Raw genomic sequence first — 17,389 nt, 5'->3', positions numbered from 1 at the left:
ATGCAATTATAATTGACACTGTAATTAAAGTCAAGGCTGAAAGCAACAAAATAGCTCTCCAGATAGAGCTGCTTTTCCATGATAAAACCAGCCTGGGTTCAGGGGAAGGGGGGAACGAAGATGAGGGAGTGGAAGAAGCTGACACTGAATTGGCATTAGACACGCAAGGATGAATCACTTTAGATGGTACCTGGATGAATTTCCAGAATGATGTGACAAAATAGGGAACAACCAGGAGAGGTTTTTTATGGCATTTCACTTCAGCTAAAGTCAATTTCCAATTGTGTGACATTTTTATCATCAGCTCCAATAAGTTATCAATTGTGATTTGGTCAAATATAAACAGACTGGTCCACTGGAATTTCTAAGTAAAGATGATGAAATAGGCAAGAATGCATTAAAAAATTGTAAATGTTCAAGATAGGAACCCGTGATGAACTAGACTTAACCTTTGAGAGCGGCACAATAGAGCGGTTCAATAAGAAAGCACTTACCAAAGGTATCAAAGGTATCAAAGGTATTTTATTGGTCACATTCACATACACCGAGGTGTAATGAAGTGAAATGCTTTTTGCCATTTTGCAGCACACAAAGAAAGAATAGACATAACACCAATGAGAGTCTTAAACACAAAGAACATCCCCCCACAATGGCTCCCACCATGAGGGAAGGCACAAAGTCCAGTCCCCAACCCCAGTTCACCCATAGTCGGGCCTATTGAGGCCTCCACAGTTGCCTATACGGAGGCCTGATGTTCCTTGCCGTTCTCGCCGGGTGGTGGTGCTCCGGCGTCGGGAGAGTCCTCACAGCGGCATGGGAACCCTGGAACGGCCGCCTCCGTACTGGAGGCTGCAGCTTCCAAAACCGACAAGGCTGCGCTGGATGGAGCTCCACAACTGGCGATCTCGTCGCGAGATCTCAGGCTTCCGGTGTAAAGCTCGGCGCCGCCGCCCGCAGCTGGCCGCTCCACAGTCCCGCAGCTCCGCGATGTTTTATCCGGCGGTCTCAGCTCACCGGAGCTCCAGCGCGGCGACCCAGGCAAGGCATCGCCCGCTCCACGATAGTGCTCCAGCACTGTGCCGCCACCGAAGACGAGGTTTTGGGCGGTCCGCAACAGGAAACGCTGCTCCAGGCCCGCTGGTAGGCCGCGAGGACGGGTCGAAGCTGCAGCCCGGAGAAAAGCTGCCTGTCCGACCAGGTAGGGACCCTGAAAGGCAGTTCCCCCCCCCCCCCCCCCCCCCCCCACCTCCCACACAAAAAAGTCTAGACCTCCAAACAAAACACTTTAACTAACTAAAAATAAAAATAAAATGGTGAAAAGACAGACAACTGCTGGCAACTACAGTCAACCTACAGATGAGTTTGCACGTCTCCCTGTGAACACGTGGTTTTTCTCTGGGTGCTCCGGTTTCCTCCCACAACCCAAAGTCGTGCAGATCTGTAGGTTAATTGGCCTCTGTAAATTGTCCCTAGTGTGTTGGATAGCACTAGTGTACCAGTGATCATTGGTTGGCCTGCACTTGATGGGTTGAAGGGCCTGGTAGCACGCTGTATCTTTAAAAGTAAAACTATATTTCCAAATGTTAATGATGGCAGGCCACATTTATGTTGCAGTGTGTTATTTCCAGGTGAAACTATGGACTACAATGGGCTTTATTTGGATTGTTAATTATCCAAAACCATCTAGCTTCATCCTGGTTTTTCAACAACCTCCACCAGAGATTTACAAGTCAAATCTAATGATGGTAAAGCTGTTCTGCATAAACCCAAAACATTAAGCCCTCAGTAAAACAAGATTACACATTATCTTCCCCTCAGTGATGAAAAATACCTTCCATGTTAGATCAGTTAACAAAAATACTACATGGAATATAATTTGAAGACTGCTGTGATATTAAAAATGCATCAAGAAAAACAATCAGTCTAGGATATAGTGTAGGGCACAAGATTAGATATTCTACAGCAGTTAGCTTTTTATTTTACCCTCTAGAAGCAGAGAACTGATCTCAGAAGATTAAGTGAGTTGATTTGAGTCTGTAATAGAATCCACTGACTGTTAAAGAGGATTGAATGGATATTCCTCAATTCATCTTTATTCAGTTTTTTTTTTACTGAACACAATAAGGAGAATGTGAATTATTGTTAATTCTGTGCTTTTTAACCAAGGCAATCTTAAATGGAAATTATAATAATGTTTATGCTTTAAAGAGAAGGATTATTATGATGAAGCGGGAATCAATATTTTTTAGCTATCAAACATTAGCTATCAAGCATGCATGGAGAATAAAGCATGAGAGAATTTATCTGTGGATGATGCGAATGATGTGGTTTGGTAACAAATGTGATTAATTCAAACAATAAGATAATATATTTTACAGGCATTAAATATAAGCATAAAAAGCTCCGTATTATTTCCAGTACAAAACAGGCTTATTAGGTTTATGGGAAAAGGTGCTTAAACTTCTCTGCCTCTTTGTACTATTTGCCAGCTTACATTTTTCAGTGACATAACTTCTGGGCAAAAAAAGAGAAAACACTTCAAAAAGCAGTTTAATAAAATATGCTGTTTGGTAAGGAAGATTTTGCATATTTAAATAGGAGCTTACCATGAGTTCCCTGTACTTTTTCTTCAGTGATTGATGGCGTTCCCTTAGCTGGTTAGCCATTAGTTTGTACTGATCCCGTTCCTGTTGACATGTATCAAGTTCCTTGGAGAGAATCAATAGAGCTTCCTTCTTACTCTCCAGCTTCCTTTTGCATATCAAATACTGAAGCAGAAGAACATTTTTGAAGTTAGGCCAAGTCAAGGACAGAAAAAAATCATCAAATTTCAGATTTACAAAAGAAGCAGTAATTCTCTCTCGAACGCTTCAAAAACAGTTTATTAAAATATGCTAAGGAAGTTTTTGCATAAATAGGAGCATTATAATACCACAGGCAGCTTATTTTATCTACTAAAATATTTTGTTTAGTTTAGAGATACAACATGAACATAGGCCCTTCGGCCCGTCGAGTCCACACTAATCTTCATCCATCCGTTCACCATTATCCCACCATCTCATCCATTCCCGACACACCAGGGGCATTTTTACAAGAGGTCAATTAACCTATAAACCCGCACATATTTGGGATATGGGATGAAACTTGAGCACCCGGAGGAGACCGACACGGTTACCGACAAACATTCAAATTCTACACAAACAACACGAGTGGTCAGCATCGAGCCCGGGTCTGTGGCTGTGAATCAGCAGCTCTACCTGATATGCCACTGTGCTGCCCTTTTGAAATAATATCCTAGTACATTTTCCTCAAATGCTGCAACACTTGCCCTCATTTTTATTCCTGAAACCGGTGCCACGTCACAGAAAATCAAATGCACCTAATATCAACGAAGCCTTCAGCACATACGCACAAAACATCTAGAGACAGATGATAGGCGGTTAATGCACACCCAAGCTAAATGCTGGGATGTACCCACTAATGTTTCCATTAAACAAATCGAATTTTCTCCACGTCAAGAGGGAGCCATTTCAAGGGATGATTTTTAAATTCCTATGCCAATCACTGGGAATGCCTGCCCTTCTAATGTTGGTAACATACTGATGGTAAGGAAGAGAAACGGGCAGCTCAGGATCTCTGTAAATACTCAAACACCTGTTCCCTCCACCACCTTGAAAAAAGCAGGGAATGGTGAGTGGTCACAATTGTTTTAATTTTACTTTCCAAGTACCCAGGCAGGCCTGGCTACCACTGGACCATGTACATCCCACCTCACCTCCACAGGGGAAGAAGAAAGGACTTCCTTTGATCAGTCCCCCACGAACCCACCCACGAACTTGGCCTTACAATCATCAGATCTGGCACTGTGATCCTTACAACGCGCACAAAATCTCACACACACGGTTGAAATTCAGCCTAATTCATGTCAATTTCAGACCCTGTCAGGCTGCAGATACAGTGGATGTGCGTTGATTTTTCATCCACAATATCTCATGGACTATATAACCAGAATAGTTCGGGGAAATGCACAGTCTTTTGCCGGAGTTGGGTAATCGAGAACCAAGGGATACAGGTTTAAAGTGAGGGGTGAAAGATTTAACAGGAACCTGAGGGATAACTTTATTACACAAAGGGCGGTGGGTGTATGGAACGAGCTACTGGAGGAGGTAGTTGAGGCAGGTTCTATCACAACATGAAATAGACAATTGGATAGGAAGATGAATAAGATAGGTGTTGAGGGTTATGGGCCAAGCGGGGGCAGGTGGGACTCGTGTAGATATGGCATGTTGGTCAGAGTGGGCTAGTTGTGCCGAAGGGCATGTATCCACACTCCATGACTCTATAACTCATACTAGTTTAAAATCTCCAGCTGGTATAGATAGAGTTCATTCAGACTACTCTTTATTTTCAAAAATAGGAGAAAAATGGGAAGGAGATTTCACTGAATCCTGTGTCAAAAGTCAGAGGGTTGATATTTTTCAATTGTAGATTAGCAAGACTGAAAGTTGGTAAATGACGTTCGCTCACTTTTTCAATTCACACAATACAACTACTGTAATAAATTGTGTTCATTAATTCTTGATCATTCCGTGAGAAGCCTGGAGTAATTAATTCCCGACTGTGAAATCACCATGGATGTAGAAGCCAGCAGACTCATTCCATCTGTTGTCTGCTCGTACAACGGAATAACAATGAAAAATCATGGGGTTCAAAATGAAGGCTAAAACCCATTCAAGCTTCAAACTCCTGCTTCAAGGAAATATCAGAAGTTTTGATGGGATTCCTGCGTTGCAATCACTCCTGCGTGTCCATAATTCTTTATTCAAACACAGTAAAACATTCTATTTAATGAACATCAATTTACTTGACCAACCACTGTAACAGAGTCTCATTACCATTTCTACACGGCTATAAAGTTAATTTAGATAGAGGGCCAAGACAGCAAAAAAAATCTATACTCACCAAGCTTGGCTGATTAGATATTATACTATATGGTGATGCGTGCAGGCATACTGAACAGCTCCAGTACACTGTTGACATTATTGTGATTCAACTGTCAACTACTTGATCAATAAGAACATTAGAAATGAGACCAGTCTCTCGTACAGGACCTTATCAAAGGCTTTCTGAAAGTCTTGATACACTACATCCACTGGCCCCCCTTCATCCATTCTATGTGTCACATCCTCGAAAAATTCCAGAAGATTAGTCAAGCATGATTTCCCTTTCATAAATCCATGCTGACTTGGACTAATCTTTTTACTGCTATCCAATGCCCCATTGTTACCTCTTTAATAATTGACTCCAGCATCTTTACCACCACCGAAGTCAGGCTAACTGGTCTGTAATTCCCCGTTTTTTCTCTCGCTCCTTTCTTGAGAAGTGGGATAACATTAGCTTTCCTCCAATCCACAGGAACAGATCCTGAATCTATTGAACATTGGAAAATGATCACCAATGCGTCCGCTATTTCTAGAGCCACCTCCCTGAGGACCCTGGGATGCAGACCATCAGGCCCAGGGGATTTATCCGTCCCATTAGCCTACCCAATACTATTTCTCGCCTAATGAAAACATTTTTCATTTCCTCTACCCCCTTAGATCCTCTGTCCTCCCGTACTTCTGGGAGATTGTTTGTGTCTTCCTTAGCGAAGTACCTATTCAACTCTTCTGCCATTTCCTTTTTCCCCCATAATAAATTTCACACACGTCTGCCTTCAAGGGACCCACATTTGACTTTGCTATTCTTTTTCCCTTAACATATCTAAAGAAGCTTTTACAGTCCTTCTTTACATTCCTGGCCAGTTCCCATCGTATTTCATCTCTTCAGCCCATATTGCCCGTTTTGTTTCCTTCTGTTGTCCTATGAAAGTTTCCCAATTCTCTGGCTTCCGGCTACTCTTTGCTGTGTTATACATCTTTTCTTTTAGTTTTATTCTATCCCTAACTTCTCTTGTCAGTCACGGTTGCCTCCTATTCCCCTTTGAATCCTTCTTCCTTTTTGGAATGAAATGATCCTGCGTCTTCCAGATTATGCCCAGAAATTCCTGCCATTGCTGTTCCACTGTCATTCCTGCTCGGATCCCTTTCCAGACTACCTTGACCAGCTCCTCTCTCATGCCTTCATAGCCACATTTTGTTCAACTGCATCACTGACACTTACGATTTAACCTTCTCGTTCCCAAATTGCAGATTAAAACTAATCATATTATGATCACTACCTCCAAGCGGTTCCTTTACCTCAAGTTCTCTTATCATATCTGGTTCATTGGACAACACTAAATCCAAAATTGCCTTTTCTCTGGTCGGCTCCATTACAAGCTGCTCTAAGAATCCATCTCGGAGGCACTCTACAAACTCTCTTTCTTGAGGTCCTGAACCAACCTGATTTTCCCAGTCTACCTGCATATTGAAAACCCCATCACCACAATGGCATTACTTTTGTTCCATGCCAGTTTTAACTCCTGCTGCAACTTACACCCTACATCTGAGCTACTATTTGGGGATCTGTAGATAATACCAATTAGTGTCTTCTTGCCTTTGTAATTCCTCAACTCAATCCACAGTGACACTACCTCGTCAGTCCCTATGTCTTTCCTCTCAAGGGACTAAATTCCATCCCTCACCAGCAGAGCTACCCCCCCCCCCCCTCCTCTGCCCACCAGTCTGTCTTTTCTATAGGATGTATAACCCTGAATATTAAGTTCCCAGATCCGATCCTCCTGCAGCCACGTCTCGGTAATCCCCACAATGTCGTATCTACCAACCTCTATCTGAGCCTCAAGCTCATCTACTTTACTTCTTATACTTCGCACATCCAAATACAATACTTTTAATTCCTTACGCATCTCACCTTTCACGTCGATCCCTATTACACTTGGCCATACTCTACTATCCCTTTGTGAGCTTTCTTTCCCGTTAACTCTGGGGTCATTAACTATCCCTTTACTCCCTTTCCCTTCAACTCCATCCTCGACTATCCCATTTGTCACCCCCCCCCCCCTCCCTTATTTAGTTTAAAACCACTTGTGTCGCAGTGGCAAACCTGCCTGCCAGAATGCCGGTCCCCCACCTGTTAAGGTGCAATCCGTCCCTTTTGTACAGTTCCCCCTTACTCCAAAACAGATCCCAGTGGTCTAAGAACCTAAATCCCTGCCTCCTGCACCAGTTCCTCAGCCACACATTCAGGTCCCATATCTCCCTGTTCCTGCTCTCGCCAGCACGAGGAACTGAAAGCAAACCGGAGATAACCACCCTGGAGGTCCTGCTTATCAGCACTTTTCCGAGCTCTCTAAAGTCACGCTTCAGAATATTCATCCTCTGACTTCCATCTTCCACTCTTCCTCACTTTCCCCCACATCTCCTGAAGTCCTTAGTATTTAAAAAATAATTGATCGTGGCCTTGAAATATACTCAACAGCCAAACATCTACGACCCCTCGGGATGAGGAATTTCTTCATTTCTGTACTTTATATCTCAATTCTTCCTCTGAAATTATGTGACAGGATTGCCAAACTATACTGGAGTACTCTCTGGAAACACTTGATGTTTCTATAGGGTTAACATGAACGTTTGTGTAATGGTAGTGGATTGAGAAATGGGGGTTTGGCAGGGTAAGGTTTGTAGGAAGAGGATTCTCTGTGGTGACAGGCAGATGATAAATTAAGAAGTTAAAATATAAAATGTCATCTCATCAGATACTTGGAAGCTGGTAAATCTGGAAGGCTTGTGCCATAAAGAAAAGTTTGGGAACCTCTGCTGTGGACTCCTCAACCTCTTCCCTGACAAATCACAAGAATCCAGTGCAGTGCTCTATCACCCGCTGTTCTTTTACTTTGTAGAGAATATAGATCTTGTCTAGACAGCCTCAAAGGATAATTCTCTTAATCCCACAAAAGTCTCATGAAGCTTCACTAGACACCCTCTAAAGCCAATGTACTCTTCTTTAAGTAAGGACATTAGAACTGAGAACTGCACATTATACCCAAAGTGTAATCTTATCAAAGCTTTAATCATTTTGTACTCCACCCACCAGTCTTGCAGGTTTCCACATTCCTTTCCAACCTCCATTCTTTCTCTTCTACCTAGCTTTGCATGCTTTACAATCAATTCACCTTGTCTATGTCATTGACTTAGATTGCAAGCACTGATGCCCAAGCATTGATCCTCTTTCTACCTCATAGGTTAAAACGTGCCAATGAAAAATAATTTAGCATGTTAATTAATCCTTAATCCACGCCATTGCACAGAGGACCCAAGAGCCATAACAATAAATGCATTTTATTAATCCAAATTCTTCTACTTCTATTATTTCCCCCTTATCTATTCTGAAGTTACAACTTCAGATTAAAAAAAAAAATCAGTCTGCATTCACTCTTCAACCATGATTTTTCACATGTTAGGTTGTTTTACTCATAAAATTTGATTGCAGCATTCCCTCTACTTATGTCAGGCTACCTGCTCTATAGTTCACCATTTTTTCACTCTCTCATTTCATCATTTAGCATATTCGAGTTTGATCCCTTTAAAATGATGGCAACTATTCAAAATTATGGAGGGTGTCTGAAATTCAATACCAATGATACATATTTTTGTAGCTACTCCTTGTAAGACACTAGGATGCAGCCCATTAACATCTTCACTGCTGTTTCTTAAGAAATACTAATTATTTAAATATATATATTTTTTTTTGATCGATAAGAAACTTAATGAGGGCAGTAAAGGTAGATGTGGTTTACAAGGACTTCACTGAGCTTTTAACAAGATATCGCATAGTAGACCGATCCATAAGGTTAAGGCATACAATATCCAAGTTGTATTGGAAACTGAATCCAATATTTGCTTGTGTTTATGAAGGAACTGCAGCTGCTGGAAAATTGAAGGTAGACAAAAGTGCTGGAGAAACTCAGCAGGTGCAGCAGCATCTATGGAGCGAAGGAAATAGGCAAAGATTCGTCCAATAAAAATTCCTTCGTTGGCTTGTTGATAAGAGGCCAAAGTGGATGGGTGTTTTGCTGGTGGTAAGTCTCTAACAAGTGATGTGCCACAAGGATTTGTAATGGGACCTTCATTGTTTGTAACATATGACTTGGATGAGAATGTAAGTGGTTTGATCATAAATGTGCAAGTTACGTGGATTTTGTTAGAGTTAGGTAGAGCTCTTAGGGAGAGCAGAGTTAAGGGATATGGAGAGAAGGCAGGAACGGGATTGTGGATGATCAGCCATGATCACATTGAATGGAGGTGCTGGCTCAAAGGGCCGAATGACCTAGTCCCGCACCTATTGTCTATTGATAATGGTGGAAGCGTAGATTGCCAAATAAGTTGTCAAAGCATATAGCAGACCACGGAATAGCCGGAAAGTTGAGTAGAGCAGTGACAGTAGGAGTTAAATCCAGACAAATATGAAGCAATGTACTTTGGGAAGTCAAATTTTGGAAGAACATATACAATAAATGGCAGTGATGTGTTATGTACACAGGGACCTCGGGGTGTAAGTCTATTACTCACTGACATGATGACACAGGCAGATGGGGTAGTGAAGAAGACATTTGGTATAGTTGCCTTCAAAGACTGAGCATTGAGTAAAAGACTTGGGACATCATGTTGCAATTGCGGAAAACATTGGTTAGATTGCACTTGGAGTATTTTTAACAGTTCTGGTTGCCACACTACAGGAAGGATTTCAAATAATAGTGAATTTGTGACTTTGACTAAGTTACTTGAGAGACTGGAGCAACTAGTAGACGTGGAAATTCTTCATTCATCACGACAACCAGACACTTTCATGGAGGCCCACTCAGCAGCATCTCTCAAACTCAAAGTACACCACATTTTTATACGCTTAAGATCAAAGATAATAGCAGGTGATTCGAGTCAATTTCAATAGCCACAATGACGCTGTTTATTTCAATATTTTACGTTTGACCAATGATTCCATTGTTATATTCTGACTGTGGTAGCGCGCGAATAACTGAGAGATATCTCCATGTATCCAAGCACCTTTGCTGGAACAAAGTAATTCACTGAACTAAAAGCTTTTGAGCACCGAGAACACAGAAAAGTGTTGTGAGAGCTGAATCTCTGGGGACACAAATTTCCCAATTATTGATAGAGCAAAGATGCCTACCACCATGTTTGATGTGCCAAGTGACAAAATAAATCTGGTCTAGGAGCTGTCACCAATTCCTTTTCTCCAGAGATGCTGCCTAACCTGCTGAGTTACTCCAGCATTTTATGTCTATCTTTGGTATAAACCAGCATCTGCAGTTCCTTCTTACACAGAATAAAGGGCCTGTCCCACGAGCATGCGACTGCATGCGGCAAGCACGACCAAACCGGAAGCGGGGGCCGCGTGGAGGTCGAGTGCTCCCTGTACAGGGCCTGTCACACCAGCATGCGACTGCATGCGGCGAGCGCGACCAAACCGGAAGCGGGGGCCGCGCAGAGGTCGAGTGATCCCGTACGAGTTGACGTGAAGTTCGAGCGAAGGCGTACGCCGTCAAGATGCTGCGTACGGCCTCAATGCGGCTGCGGGCCGGCAGGCCGTTGCCGCGTGGAATTTTTGGACAGTCAGTTTTTCGGAGCCCCGCGCGATGTCGGGACCAGCTCCGCACAACTCCATACGGCTCCGGCGATCGAAGTGGGACCGGCCCCGCGAAGCCGTACGGCTCAAGCGACCACGTTAGGTCGTGCTTGCCGCATGCAGGCGCATGCTGGTGGGACAGGCCCTTAACTTAACTGAGGGTGCAGGTTAACATATGCCATTGTTATTACATTTGGCGGATGCACATGATAATGTCTCATACACATGTCATTTTACAAATTGAGCAGTTTCCTGTTGTGAGCCGGCAATCTGGGCTCTTTAGACAGTATTGTTTTGTTTACAAAGTTGTCCTTGTAAGTTCCAACTCCTTGCTGTTTGCAATTACAACAGGTTTTGTATATTGAAGACTGGTTCTTGTTTGTCTTAATGCTTCCTATCTCCATAATTCTATAGCTTCTGAATAACCCATAACACAGAGATGTTGAGGAGAATAATATTGTTGCATGTTGGAGGAAGCTTTTTAAGTACAGAAAGAGGAAAGTAATGGAAAGTTGCAAAGATATTGCTACATGATGCCAGCCAAGAGATTTAGCAGGATGTTGCCTGGAATGGAGGGCATTCAATATAAAGAAAGATTTGAGGGTGAGGGGTGACCTTGTAGAGGTTTATAAAATTATGCGAGATGGACAGAATCGTTTTTCCCAGGGAAGGGGAGTCCAGAACTAGAGGGCACTGGTTTAAGATTAGAGGGGAAAAATTTAAAGGAGATCCAAGGGGCACATTTTTCACAGATGATGGTGAATATGTGGAATGAGCTGCCAGAACGGAAGATACAACTATAACATTTAAAAAGTATTTAGACAAGTATTGAGATAGGAAAGGCATTGAGGAATACGGATATAGTGCAAGCAAATGGGATGATCATGGACTGACTTCATGGTCGGCATAGACGAGGTGGGCTGACCATTCCTATGCTGTACAATTCAATGGTTCTGCTATGCATGGAATTTAATTGTCTTCCACGGTAAAGGGAGATACAAAGAGAGGTAAAAAACAAATGGCAAAAGATACAAAAAAGGATTATGTAAAGAAATTCACTAAGGATAACAATGAAATAGCAAATAAAAATAGTATGAATCACGTAAAGATTTGCAAATTTTATCAAGATAAAATAACTAGAATGACATCCCCTGGAGAAGATGAATTCCTCACATGGTTTTAGAGGAAGTATGAGAAAGTTATAGATAATTATAATCTTCCAAATTTCTCTTGATTCAAAGCCCATTACTTTAGATTGGAAAACTGCACGTTTGCAGTGCTAGCTAATCAGCTAATCATCAGTTCCTAGGAAATAACTGGAATCCATAACTAAATCCAAAGTGACCTACCATGAAAATATTCACCTTATCATAGACCCGTCAGAATGAATCTGTAAAAGAGTAGGTCACACATATGAAGATTGGATTTTGGAGATGATTAAATTACTGGACAGGGTAATGCAAGACCTTGTAATGTGTTTGCAATTATTCACCATATTCATAAACTGCTCTGGAAATGGCATAACTGTGTGAGGCAATGTAGGCAGTGTCGAGGCAAGTACAACATCACAAAGGATTATCAGTAGATTATGCCAATGACAACTAGCTATTTTGGACTAGAAAACGACAGATTAGGGTAAATGCCAAAATGCGGGAAGGAGAAGAGGTCCAAACATTTAGATCTATATACATTTAGCAGTCATGTATATAGATCTGTGCACTTGTTAACTGCACACCGGAGGGAGATTGACAAAGAAAGTAAATGGGGCACCCAGCGCAAATGCTGAGCCCACAGACCTTCAGACTCATAGATTACAGAAAGCATTTGTTCAAACAACCCCAGTTTATCATAGAAACAAGATGCTCCATCACATCTAAATGCAATAAACTTGAAAAACTCGATGGATAGAATTTTTTCAAAATAATTACGTATTTGAGAGATTACACAGTAAATATCGATACTGCAAAATGATAGACCTACAACTATCAGGCTTAAAATGTTTTTAACAACATTTCTGCAACAGAACATTTTGTATACTTGGAGATATTTATCTTCCCAAAACACATATTCTAGCAGCATTTACCAAAAAATAGCTGGAGAAGTATTTCTGTTAATAAATATGGAACATACAGTGCCCTCCATAATGTTTGGGACAAAGACCCATCATTTATTTATTTGCCTCTGTACTCCACAATTTGAGATTTATAATAGAAAAAAAAAATCACACGTGGTTAAAGTGCACTTTGTCAGATTTTATTAAAGGCTATTTTTATACATTTTGATTTGGGATCATTGTCTTGCTGCAGAATGAACCGCCGGCCAATGTTTTGAGGCATTTGTTTGAACTTGAGCAGATAGGATGTGTCTATACACTTCAGAATTCATTATGCTACTACCATCTGCAGTTGTATCATCAATGAAGATAGGTGAGCCAGTACCTTTAGCAGCCATACATGCCCAGGCCATAACACCCCCACCACCGCGTTTCACAGATGAGGTGGTATGCTTTGGATCTTGGGCAGTTCCTTCTCTCCTCCATACTTTGCTCGTGCCATCACTCTTAAATAAGTTAAACTTTGTCTCATTTGTCAAGACCTTTTCCTGAACTGTGGTTGCTCTTTTAAGTACTTCTAGGCAGACTGTAACCTGGCCATCCTATTTTTGCAGCTAACCAGTGTTTTGCATCTTGCAATGTAGCCTCTGTATTTCTGTTCATGACGTCTTCTGCAGACAGTGGTCATTGACAATTCCACACCTGACTCCTGAAGAGTGTTTCTGATCTGTCGGACAGGTGTTGGGGCTTTTCTTTATTATAGAGAGAATTCTTCTGTCATCAGCTGTGGAGGTCTTCCTTGGCCTGCCAGTCCCTTTGCAATTAGTAAGCTCATTGTCCCAAACTGTTGATTTTGGTAAGCCGAAGATTTGGCTGATGTCTCTAACAGTTTTATTCTTGGTCCTCACTCATAATGGCTTCTTTGACTTTCATTGGCACAACTTTGGTCCTCATGTTTATAAACAGCAATAAAAGTTTCCAAAGGTGATGGAAAGACTGGAAGAAAGACAAGGTGCTGAGAGGCTCTCTTGTACCTGCATTAAGGAGGCAATTAAACATGCCTGTGAAGCCATTTGTCCAAAACATTATGGTGCCCTGAAATTGGGGGACTATGCATAAACACAGCTGTACTTTCTACATGGTGAAACCAAAATGTATAAAAATAGCCTTTAATAAAATCTGTACACTTTAACCACGTATCATCTTGCCATAGAGGGAGTACAGAGAAGGTTCACCAGACTGATCCCTGGGATGGCAGGACTTTCATATGAAGAAAGACTGGATAGACGCAGCTTGTGCTCGCTAGAATTTAGAAGATTGAGAGGGGATCTTATAGAAACTTACAAAATTCTTAGGGGGTTGGACAGGCTAGATGCAGGAAGATTATTCCCAATGTTGGGGAAGTCCAGAACAAGGGGTCATAGTTTAAGGATAAGGGCGTCTTTTAATAATAATAATAATAATAATAATAATAATAATAATAATAATAAATACTTTATTGATCCCCTCAGGGAAATTCAGATGTCCAGAAGCCCCCAACCAACAAACCCACAGATTCAAAATGAACGCAGACAGAAAATACATAGAATACACTGTGGACACTACCTGAGAGCAATAAATACTTAAAAAGACCAATAATTAACAATTAAAAATTAAAAATTGCAAAAATGCATCCCCCTACAGCCTAGCGGTCCGAATTATAAAATCTAATGGCTGCAGGGGTGAAGGATCTCCTGAACCGCTCCGTTCTACAGGGCAGGGAGAGGAGCCGGTTGTTGTTCCGAGTGCTCTTTTGACTCTCCAGAATTACATGGAGGGGATGCCCGGGGTTTTTCAGGATGACCTGCACCTTGTGCCTCATACGCCTCTCAAGCACATCCATCCCAGAGTCTACTCTCCCCTCCAGCACTGAGCTAGCTCGTTTAACCAGTTTGACCAGCTTCTTGTTGTTTTTTTCACTAATGTTGTTGCCCCAGCAGACAACAGCGTAGAAAATAACACTTGCAACCACAGTGTTGTAAAACATGTGCAGCATATCATTACACACATTGATGGATTTGAGCCTTCTGAGGATAAAGAGTCTGCTCTGGCCTTTTTTGTAGAGGGAGTCAGAGTTGACAGACCAGTCCAGTTTGTTATCAAGGTGCACTCCAAGGTATTTATATGTCCGCACCACCTCAATGTCAGCCCCAGCAGCGTTGACCGGCTGAAGAGGGAGCTTGGACCTGCCAAAGTTAACCACCATCTCTTTAGTCTTAGTTGTGTTCAGGATGAGACAGTTCTCTTCACTCCAGGCACAAAAGGAACTGGTCAAGTTCCTGTATTCGTCCTCCTGCTTGTTCCTTACACATGCCACAATTGCTGTATCATCTGAATATTTCTGTACGTGGCATGTGTCAGACTTATAGTTAAAGTCTGCTGTATACAGGGTGAAGAGGAACGGGGCCAGAACCGTTCCCTGTGGGGCACCAACATTGCACACCACTGTGCCAGAGACACTGCCCCCAGCTTGACAAACTGTGGTCGACCCGTCAGGTAGTCGTATATCCAGGAGATAAATGTGGAATCCACCCCCATCTTCTTAAGCTTGTTATACAGAATCAGGGGTTGGATGGTGTTGAACGCACTTGAGAAGTCGAAGAACGTAATCCTCACATAGCCACCGGTTTGTCCAAAAAGGAGTAGATCCGGTACAGCATGTAGAGGACTGCGTCATCCACACCAATGTTCTCCTGGTATGCAAACTATAGTGGGTCGAGTGCGTGCTCGACTTGTGGTCTTTTAGGACCGAGATGAGAAAATCATTTTTTACGCAGAGAGTGGTAAATTCTCTGCCACAGAAGGTAGTTGAGGCCAGTTCATTGGCTATATTTAAGATGGAGTTAGATGTGAACCTTGCGGCTAAAGGGATCAGGGGGTATGGAGAGAAGGCAGGTACAGGATACTGAGTTGGATGATCAGCCATGATCATATTGAATGGAGGTGCAGGCTCGAAGGACCGTATGGCCTACTCCTGCACCTATTTTCTACATCTATGTTTCTATGTGATTTTTTTCTATTACAAATCTCAAATTGTGGCGTACAGAGGCAAATAAATAAATGATGGGTCTTTGTCCCAAACGTTATGGAAGGCACTGTATGTTTGGACTTTTTCAATGTTGCACTATAATTCATGCAGCAAATAATAAGGATAAACAAAATTTAAATACCTCTGGGTAGTAAAATGTGCTGATACTTTTGATCTTCAGAAAATGGCAAACCCATCTTACCTCTTCAATGATCACTCAATAACCCATCGACATTTACTACAGCAGTGTCGGTAAATATTACCTAGAAATTGTATCTTAAAATACTGCACTTTTTTCCCAAATTACCTAAAGTAATCGTATCTCCGATCAAATCCAGTTCAAAACAAATAAATCGAGAAATTTGACAAGGAACTCCTAATGTGAGGCAACCTTGCAAGACCAACATGACTTCCGAGTCAGTGATATATGTGATAACATCACTGTTGTAGGGAAACCCGCATCAAAATCTCCAGTTGTAGGACCCTGCGTGGACAAGATGGTCTTTAAAATGGAATACACTTCTGGGTAGCTTGCATGCCAAAAAAATGCTACCACCTTTTAGGGTGTACTAATGTCTTTAGGCATTTAGTTTTAGTTTTAGTTTAGTTTTAGAGATATAGCGTGGAAACACGCCGTTCGGCCCACTGAGTCCGCGCCGACCAGCGGTCCCCACACCTTACACACACTAGGGACAACTTACATTTATACCAAGCCAATTAACCTGTACGTCTTTGGAGTGTGGGAGGAGACCAAAGATCTCGGAGAATACCCACGCATTCACGGGGAGAACGTACAAACAGACAGCACCCGTGCTGCCCTAGACATTATTTAGACAAAAGCATTTACACATAAAGTACAAGAAGCCTAAGCTTGAAAAAAAACCAAAAGGTTTTTAAATTGAGCTACATGCCTGGATACATGTATGGCACCAGAGTAACTGAACACATGCACATGTTATTGGAGGATAAATGAAAACTAAGAACAATGACCCAATAAGGAGTTGCTGCAAATTAATATATAATGATACATTAATGCTCCCTTTGCCTATTGTCAGTTGTATCCATGTGTGGCTCTGCAAAACTCAATAAAACCATTCATGTCCAAGCACGTTTTAAATCATTTTTCACACCGGAAATATGTCCCTCCATTTGGTATTAATCCTGTCCCTCAAAGAATCCAATTAATTATTAGTGAATACACCCAGGCCTCCACTGACATTCAATTTATATCTAGCGGCCTGATTATACATCTTCCTCCCATATTCCCTTGCACCATGGGAAACACTTGAGCTTCATTGTGCAAAACATGAAGTGCTGGAGGAACACAACGGGTCAGACAGTAATTGCGGAGGGAATGAATAGACAACATTTCAGGCAGGAACCTTTCTTCAGACTGAAGGCTACAGCCCAAAATATCACTCGTTCAGTCCCTACACAGATGCAGCCTGACCCATTAAGTTCCATCAGCACTTTGTGTTTTGTTCATGATTTCAATGTCTGCAATTTCTTGTCTCTCAAATTTAAGTGTTTTCCTAACGCGTTAAAACTGTAACTGTAATGCAATAAGCATAACATTAAACCTACCTCTGCTCATGGACTTTTCTGATACAAAATCAATTCAAGTATAATTAATACTAATTAGAGGGAGGTCAGCTTCAATGGGATAAGAATGGATCTGGTCCAGG

The 17,389-nt window shown here is 41.9% G+C and overlaps 1 protein-coding gene across 1 annotated transcript in view; it reads right to left on the bottom strand.

Annotated features, from left to right (window-relative positions):
• LOC129698838 (coiled-coil domain-containing protein 149-like) overlaps positions 1–17,389 on the bottom strand; it is a 128,029-nt gene that overhangs the window by 78,650 nt on the left and 31,990 nt on the right. Inside the window, exon 2 of the mRNA XM_055638158.1 lies at positions 2,607–2,768. Coding sequence (XP_055494133.1) covers positions 2,607–2,768 — 162 coding nt within the window. The remainder of the gene's footprint in view (positions 1–2,606; positions 2,769–17,389) is intronic.

Source organism: Leucoraja erinacea, chromosome 1 (assembly GCF_028641065.1).
Source record: "Leucoraja erinacea ecotype New England chromosome 1, Leri_hhj_1, whole genome shotgun sequence".
NCBI lineage: Eukaryota > Metazoa > Chordata > Chondrichthyes > Rajiformes > Rajidae > Leucoraja > Leucoraja erinaceus.
Note: the sequence above shows the minus strand (reverse complement) of the source record. Positions and strands in the feature narration are given on the sequence as shown.